This window comes from Hypomesus nipponensis, chromosome 5 (assembly GCF_054491055.1).
Source record: "Hypomesus nipponensis isolate SF chromosome 5, ASM5449105v1, whole genome shotgun sequence".
Taxonomy (NCBI): Eukaryota; Metazoa; Chordata; class Actinopteri; order Osmeriformes; family Osmeridae; genus Hypomesus; species Hypomesus nipponensis.
In genome coordinates this window covers 889,725-898,589 of record NC_140365.1, presented here as the reverse complement: position 1 = coordinate 898,589, position 8,865 = coordinate 889,725, and the positions used below count along the sequence as shown (strand labels likewise).

The window sequence follows — 8,865 nt, the reverse complement described above, 5'->3', positions numbered from 1 at the left end:
CCATAGTGCTTTACAATCAATGTGTTGTATGTATCAAAGACAATATTCCAACAGACAGGACGTTGAAGCCAGGAGATACGTTCCGATGACAAAGAATTAGACTGATCTGTAACAGACAGATGTTATATCTGTGTAAATTATTAATACATAGCCTAGTCACTCCACATCTACAATTCATTTTAAGTTACACCCAACTTCTTTAACAAATTAATATAAATAAATGCTAACATTATTTGACCCTGATCATACTCTAAACGTATGGTGTAGGCTACTATCCTTGCTCCAGTGATTTAAGCCTTTGTTTGCACTGGCGCAATTCATTCTCCCATCAAGTAAGATAGTAGCCTAAGTGTTTAGCATCTCCGCAAGTTAAGAAAACCAAAAAACATCTGAAAATCCACTCTGAACACTGTAAATAAGAATGCATGACATAACAATCGTTTTGATAAAACAAATTTATTTACAACATTTCAACTTCTTTCATACATCAATTCCCCTACATTACTGTCAAAAGAGAAAACGATGAAAACCTTTTGTCCCCCATTTAATCAAAATATGTTATAAATCTTTACATTGGAAAGGCTGCGCACTATATTAAAAAAAAAGTTTTAAAATAGTATTCATCTTAAAGTGCATGCACGATGTGTCCTAAACAAACTATTCAGTAAAATCATTTTCACGAGGCAACCAAAAATACCTAGAAAATGTTACAAGGTGTAGAGGCAAAAGGATATGTTAACTTGCATACTTTCAAAATCTGAGTCTTTCCTAAGTGAAAGTCCAACTTCTAACTTGCATCTCTTAGTCCATAGAAGGAAAAAAGTACTGCAGACATGGCATGAAAGTGAGATAGAATTTGAGGACAACAAGAATATTTACATTTTGAATATTTTTGTTGTTCCTTACAACTGAGAAAGAAAAAAAGGTGCCTGTGCAGTCACCGACACCCTGTGTGATAAGATAAGTAGAAACCATAATAAGGAGATTTACTGAGATCAAACTGTGTTCAGCTTGCCATGCAGCGAACACTTCTACCAAATGTACTTATACAATATCATCAAATCTCATATTGATTGAAAGATCGCAAATACGATCATAGAAGGCATCATTTCTGCTGATATATTACTGCATTAAGTCTCTTAAAAACAGATCAGTCCTGTTCTATTAGTGCACAGAAATCAAAAACATTAGGTGATCTAATGACCTTTTGTACACAGTAAACAAACACAAATGAAATCGACATGTAAAATGATCATTAAAACCTGTGAGATAGTACCAGTTCAGACATTATTATTGCATCGATTCCAATGATATGCATAGGCTACATTCTCTTTTCCTAGAAAAACCTCAAACTCACTTTACAGGTTCTGCTTGTTTCACAACCACTAAGAACAACATCTTTGAATGTAATCGAGTGTGGCGCGCGTCCCATTAGCCAGGGTCCAGTGCAGTGCTAAGCATGCTGTTCATATCCTGGGCGCCTGTTGGTTTTGGAGGTCGCCCTCAAATGCCAGGTTGTCGTACTGGGGCTGGATCTCAATGTGGACCGAAACAGGATCAGGCTGGTCCTGAATAACTAAAAAAATAAAAATAAAGAGCCATCAGTCAAAATCTCACAAGAAGATTATTAGGCAATTAGGTTGTTTCCTGAAACTATAACATGTTGTAACAGACAAAATATGATGCAGATGTCCTACATTTACAGAAAGAGTATTGACCAAGACAACCAGAACAAGACAAAGTAGTAATAGGAATATCAAATTACAAGATTTGGAACTGGACTGACAACACTGATGTGGTGCTACCTGGTGCAGCTACGGCTTCAGTACACATTATCAAGTTCATGTGAAGGAAAGAATCTTTAGACCTGCACATTTACATTTAGCAGACGCTCTTATCCAGAGTGACATACAACAAGTACAGGGACATTCCCCCGAAGAAAGTAGGGTGAAGTGCACAACGTTATTCGGCACGGCCGGGAATCAAACTTGCAACCTTCAGATTACTAGCCTGATTCCCTAACCGCTCAGCCACCTGACTCTGCACATGCTGAAGGACCATGCTTAGGCATTCCCAACAACCTCTTCGTCAGGCAGGGGCCATAAACAAAAAGCCTCACAGTTCAATCTCCGCAATAAGTAAAAACAGGCCAGGCCAGGCTACGAGAGACGAGTCTTACCTTCAAATATGGGGGTTCTCTGAGGCGGGCTGCCGTGTTCCTCACCATCCTGGACGGAGGCGTACCCCGAGGAGGCCGTCTCGCTCTGGGCGTCCTCGGGGGCGCTGGGGAAGGACTGGAAGTCTGGAGGGATGGACTCCTCGTCATCAGGGTGCTGATGACAAAAACAGAGGTGAGTCACTGCTTCACTCACCAAACACAAGCACACAGGTGAGTCACTGCTTCACTCACCAAACACAAGCACACAGGTGAGTCACTGCTTCACTCACCAAACACAAGCACACAGGTGAGTCACTGCTTCACTCACCAAACACAAGCACACAGGTGAGTCACTGCTTCACTCACCAAACACAAGCACACAGGTGAGTCACTGCTTCACTCACCAAACACAAGCACACAGGTGAGTCACTGCTTCACTCACCAAACACAAGCACACAGGTGAGTCACTGCTTCACTCACCAAACATATCAACAAGTGTGTGGATATGGGTGCTGTGCAATATACTGCAAGTGCTGTGGGCACCTACCGCCACCCCGAGAGTCTTCAGGATGTCACATTTGCACATGGGACACGTCCTGTGCTCCAGCAGCCAGGGCTCGATACAGCTCTTATGAAACAAGTGACTGACAGGAGACAGACACCCAAACAAGATCAGAGTCAGGCCGCTATGAGGAAGTTGAACTGACGTCAAACAGGGAAACAAGTTGTTGTACTGGTGGGAACACTGCATACTTGCATGTGAGAATGGAGAGCACATCTCCAGGTCTGTAAGCGTCGATGCACACAGCGCACGTGTCAGCATCTGGGCCGGTCTCCTGCAGGAGAAACAAATGAAGCCAACTGACAATGTATTCTTGTGGCAATTATCGCTAGGCAGTCATGCATTTTCGCATGCAAAACAACAGGATCACAAGAATATTTGTGAAGTTTACTACGCATCTTTAACCGGTAAGCCACCATGAAGTCGCCAAGAATCTTTCAAATAGATTCAAAAAGGGCCATCCGTACCAAAACCCTCTTTGAATGTATTCCCTACGCTGTTTAAAGGGTATCTGGCCAGATTTAGGAAATTAGATTTAGAAAATACTCCAACCCAAAAGTTAACTGAATTATCTGGGCTACAACCATACAGGATGTGCCTGAACACAAAATAGAGGCCAAGCAAGGTAAACACACGTCCAGTCAGACAGGGAAAGGCTCATTTTTATTTACCTCATCTCCCTGTTTTAGGGTCCGCACCTGAAGCTGACCAATGGCTTTTTTTGCTTCAGCCTTGAGTTGTTTCTGTTGGGAGGAGAGAGAGAGGAAGAGAGCAGAGGAGAGGGGAAGAGAGGATAGAGAGAGGAGAAGAAGAGAGAAAGAGAGGAGAGAGGAGAGAGGAAGATCAGACAGGATCGAGCCACCTGCTTCTCCTCCCCAGCACTTTAAGGTTTCAGAACACACCAACACCAGAAGGCACGGATGAAGATCTTTCGTAAAAGAAAACACCTTCAATGACCTAATGTCTTTACATCACAGGGAGCAGGAAAATCTCATGCACTGATGTCATGTTAGAGACTAGTATTCCCCCCATGGACACTTGCGAACTGGGACAGCCTTCATTAACGACACCCTACTGTTTGTCGTTACGCCTGTCCTCTGAGGGTATACACTGGAAACGTTGCATCAGCTTACATTATGTCAAAACAGAAGACTTACATTGGGGCCTTTGGTAACAAACATTATCCTTAAAGATTGCACACAAAAGCTACAATTTGGAATATAACCATTGTGTTTGGGTAAGGTGATGCCCTGGACTTCCTAGTACAACTTTCCCCATGGCAACAGTGCTAAATAACATGCACAAAGGCACACAGGAAGACACGTTACATAACATGTTAAGGATGCACACAGTGAGGCCTCAGAAGTAGATAACATTTACTTTGGTGATTCTCTGAAAATGAAGAATGAAAGAAGGATAATACTTTCTGAGAACAGGATACAGTCAAACGCAACACACGTATATACTAGAAAGATAAACCAATGTTTAAATCGACTTGAACAAGGGCTTTCCCCATGTCCTGAAAGGGTTCAGATTCAGATGCACATGTGTAGGTCTCTTTAGGTACAGTGGGAGATTCCTACTGGCAGCAGAATACGGTCATCATGCTATCTGACAGGAGGAGCAGAGCTGTGGAGTTTTGCATAAGATTACAGGCTGAACAATGGTGCCCTGTAACCCTGAGCGCAATGTCACCCCGCTGTGGGCGCACTTAGTGCTGCTCGCACTGTCCAGCTGCCCACTCAGAAACACAAGCTCTGCCTGCCTGGGAGCTGTTGTGTGTCTGCTTGTGCAGTGAGCTGTTGTGTCTGCTTGTGCTGTGGTGCATGACACGGCTACCTGGAAACAGAGCCCCCACACCAAAAGATACCATGAAGAGGTCTGGAGTTACGACAAGGGTACTCTGCACCCATGTTTACAGAGAACACACACTCAGCTCACTCCTGTGCTCAAGGTTACCTCTCATGCAGCCACAGATGACAGCAAGTTGAAAACGACTGAGCTTGAAACTGTGGATCTCTCCATGTGACAGTGGATTAGTCTTGCGTAACATACCAGAGATACAATCAGCTGAAGAGGAAATTCTGGTACCACAGCAAAAGATTCAAAGGTTTAACAAAGAGGCTTGCTTTAATCTTTGAAAAAGATAATACTACATAACTAACATTCTTTAACCAAACCCTATATGGTGAAGTGTGCGTCTGCTTGACAGTGTTTACCAACCTGAAAATCCTATTCAGAAACTTCTAGAATAAACACACTTAAAACAGTTTAAGGGACAAACACCTTTGGAATGCATACTGTGGAAAACATTGTCCCAGTGACAGAAACACTGTCCACCTGTCAGGGCGTTTGTCATTTAAAAGAACATTACTCACGCTAACTAGACCAACAGGCCAGTACTTTACTGTAACACATTATGTCCTTAATGGACAGATTAATAATATAAAACATTGGTACTGTACACTGTACTGGTAAACACAGAACCCTCACTGACCACTGAAATTCTGTTCAAACTATGCACTTCTGATCCTTGATTTCCTGCTGTACTTTCCATAGGCACAATTTGGTATTTGATTAAAAACACCTGCTACCTGAATAAAATATAACTTCCCCCAACAAATGATTAAGTGATGTGACCAAATAATATACTGTGAAGTACAGAGGCAGAGAGACGTTGTTTCTGTGTGGTTAGTATCATCCAGCCTGCTATGCAATACCACACCACACTAGTGAGAAGGTTTCAAATGATTCCATTCAAACCAACTATAACACACATGAATGTGGACACGTAAACACAGGTTTAATGCTGTAGTCTGAGGGGAACAGAAGTGTCGGTCTCTGGTGTTGGGTGACAGATCAAGCCAGACCTGCTGTTCCACAGAGAGAGATATGGCACAGCATTCTTTGACTTTTGTTCAGAAGAACAATTGTCACTGGAGTTCCGATTTTGCCAAAGCTACTTGGCAGCAGAGTTCTGTATCAGGTTTCATGGATAATGTAACTTTGAAGAATCCCAACCTCCAATCAAGGTCAAGTCTTTGTCAGCCACTCTCAATGGCCCAAACTAAACATTTGGTACAGAAGGAGTTAGACTGGTTTGACACGTATTGTCTTAAGAGTAAACAGTTGTCATTTTACCCTTTCCCCCCTCCCTAAACTTCCTGACATCACACACCACCCCTATCTAAAGTAAAAGACATACAGGACTGTATTATACCCAAATACAGTTCCTTCACAAAAAGAAACCGAATCATTCCTGTTCCTAATTGTTTAGCGTGGAGCGGTTTGACCTGTTTGTTGTTTTGCTGACGGACGTTGTTGAGGCGACGTGCTGAGTAGAAGATGAAGTACCCCACTGTGGCAGCAGTCACCACGAAGAAGGAGATGGACACGAAGAACACAGAGTAGTGACTCATCCAGGGCCCGTGCTGCTTGCCCACCTCAATGGTCATGTTGACGGGGTAACCCTTCTTGACCAGGTTATAGATCTCCAGGCCTCTGACGTGGCCGATCATGATGGAGACAGTGTCTCCAGTCCCTGTGAAGGACAGAAAATGACATTTTATTGTTGTTAAGGCATACTGCCATTGGTGAGGACAAATACACAAAGTAATGTTTGATAGTTTTTTAAAGAAGATAATTATATAGATGTGAAAAGCTAATGTGCCATGCAAAATGCATGTATTCAATACAATTCAAGAGAAGAAACTGTTTAACATTTGTTATTTTCAGGTCATTGGTTTGATCGTGTAAGAGGTTAAACATCCATAACCATTTTGTTGAATAAAGACATTAGGCAATATTGTCAATTGGTAATCTAATCAACTAACTTTTGTTGGATTTGTGTCTTAAAAACCAACTGAAACAGTCAGGGAAAGCAATAGGCCTTAATGAGATCTCAAGATGATTTAAAACTAACTAGAGAACATGTATTATTAACAGTGACAACGTTCCGGCAGTTTTGGCAGAGGACATCTGATGGAGGAGCTACACTTTCAGTCGTAACATAATTTGAGACAATGTCTCCCTCACTGTGGTAGAGGGTCAAAGTAACCTACGCTGCATTTCCTCAACGACCTAGGAAAATGTCCTGGACTGCTGCAACAGTGACTTTGCGAGAGCAATAAACTACATACCTGGGTGCGACATTTGGATTACTCTATCTGTACCAAGATCGTTAAAAATCACGACAGCAATTGCCCCCTCGCTGACGGCGACATTGATCTTCTCGGAAAAACTGCATCCATGACCGCGCTGAATCAACGCGATCCATCCCTTTGACTCATTTGGTACATCATAAAATGCATCATCAGACTGGCAGCCGTACATCGGATGAGGTACATAAACTTCCCCCGTCACTGTCATTTTGGGAGAATCTAGTCCATAAAGTCCGCTTTCTTCATACCGCCAAACAGTTTCGTTGCTTTCAACATCAACAGAAGATACATTAAGGTAAGCTGTGCATATATAAGTCGCCTGCGCAAAATGTAAACTCGATACCTGGATACTTGAAGCCACAAACAGCCATGAAAAAAAATACCGTTTTGCTAACCGTTCCATAATCCGGGTTACCACAGTTTGCTATTGCTTCTCGACGTATTGAGGTATTACAAAAATCAGGAAAACGATAGTTGATGCCTTTTGTAAAATTCACGTTGAGCTGAAGTGCTGCTCGGTGTTGACAGGTGAACCAGTTCAGCGACACACTCCTCTTTTCAATGAGGTCAAAATGTATAGTATACGCCCACCTACTTCTTAAAGGACACGTACATCATTAATAGCACAATCGGCTTGATACTAAAAACATCAAAACACAGGTCTGCCTACTGCTTTACATAATACAAATGAATGCCGTCTGAATGTGAAACACAACGTCCTAAATACTCGACTAATTTGAATGATGTTATATTCCATCCCGTTTCTTCACACGTCAAGGTTTCATTTCATATCAAAGGGAAGACGTGTACAAACTTAAACTAAGAATGAATCGGGGCAGGGACGATATGGATCACAGTCACAGAAACGTGTATAAACACATCAACTGGAAAGCTTGGGGGCAATCTCATTCCGCCAACTTTTTGGAAAAGGTACCGACGTGACTTGTATTCCCAGCAAACAGGACTGAATGTATCCATTAGGCCAGCAGTTGCCTTGGTAGTTATATATCAGTCCAAAACATCATGTCAAATGTTAGCGAATTTTGTAACACAGGGAGAGATATTGGTAGTGCTAAATGACTCTTCCTTTATGAGGCTCTATGAACAAAGTGTTATATTGTTTTTTCAGTCAATATCACATGACCACTTTGCATTACATGGAAATATGAACAAAAGTTTTCCATCTAGATTTTCCAGCATGTCCCCTCCATGAGACAGAGAGAAAACAAGATGATAATGTAAAGACTGAATAAAGCCACAACTTACCATGGTGGACCATAGGGGTCACCTCATCGCCTGTACCAGGGAGGTTATAAATCACCACCCCCGAAGCCCCCTGGGCAGAAGCAGCCCTGATCTTCTCTGAGAAGGTGCAGTTCCCCCTCTCGATCAGGGCTATCCAGGACCTGGACGTGCCGTTAAAGCTGGTGTGAGGGTCACAAGCCTGGGGCTGGAGCTCAGGCACAGTCAGCTTCCCCTTCACCGCGGTGACGGGCGACTGGAGCCCAAACAGCCCACAGTCTGAGCAACTCTGCAGCACGGTTCTATTTGCACTCGAGTCCCAGTAGACGATCGTGATCGTGGTAGTCCAAAACAACATGATCGCCGCTGCATGTTGGGCAGCCGCAAGACAGAGGAGAGCTGGGAGGAAGCTTTGGAGTTTATTCATTTTGTCCTTCTTTCAGAAGCGCTCCGTGTGGTTACTGTGGCTCAGACAATCTTCTGCTTCCTGGTTAAGAAGAGGCCTCAGGGGAGAAACTGACACCACCTCCCAGGAACCTTAACCAAGCCCACATCACACCACTGTTATCTGTGAACCTTGCTCATTGGCCAGTATATGTATTTACCACATGTCTGCATGAGTAAGCTTGAAAAGTCATGTGTATGCAGGTGCTGTAATAGGATTGGTGTTTGTCATCCTCAGTTAGGCGCTATTTTCACTATGTTTGAGGAAGAGTTATAAAAGGGTGTGAAAGCAGATATTG

At 42.9% G+C, this 8,865-nt stretch overlaps 1 protein-coding gene across 2 annotated transcripts; it reads right to left on the bottom strand.

Annotated features, from left to right (window-relative positions):
* Positions 1-440: 440 nt before the first annotated feature.
* On the bottom strand, positions 441-8,713 carry rnf128a (ring finger protein 128a). 2 transcript variants are annotated; one of them, XM_084698381.1, is made up of 7 exons: positions 8,147-8,713; positions 6,014-6,261; positions 3,392-3,463; positions 2,912-2,994; positions 2,706-2,802; positions 2,180-2,333; positions 441-1,576 (listed from the first exon to the last, which is right to left on the bottom strand). In XM_084698381.1, exons 1-7 carry the CDS (start codon positions 8,547-8,549, stop codon positions 1,467-1,469), a joined length of 1,167 nt encoding a protein of 388 aa, XP_084554507.1. In that variant the 5' UTR covers positions 8,550-8,713; the 3' UTR covers positions 441-1,466. The 2 variants fall into 2 exon arrangements, with proteins under 2 accessions (XP_084554507.1, XP_084554506.1); XM_084698380.1 differs by lacking the exon at positions 8,147-8,713 and adding an exon at positions 6,860-7,432.
* Between the last annotated feature and the right edge of the window lie 152 nt (positions 8,714-8,865).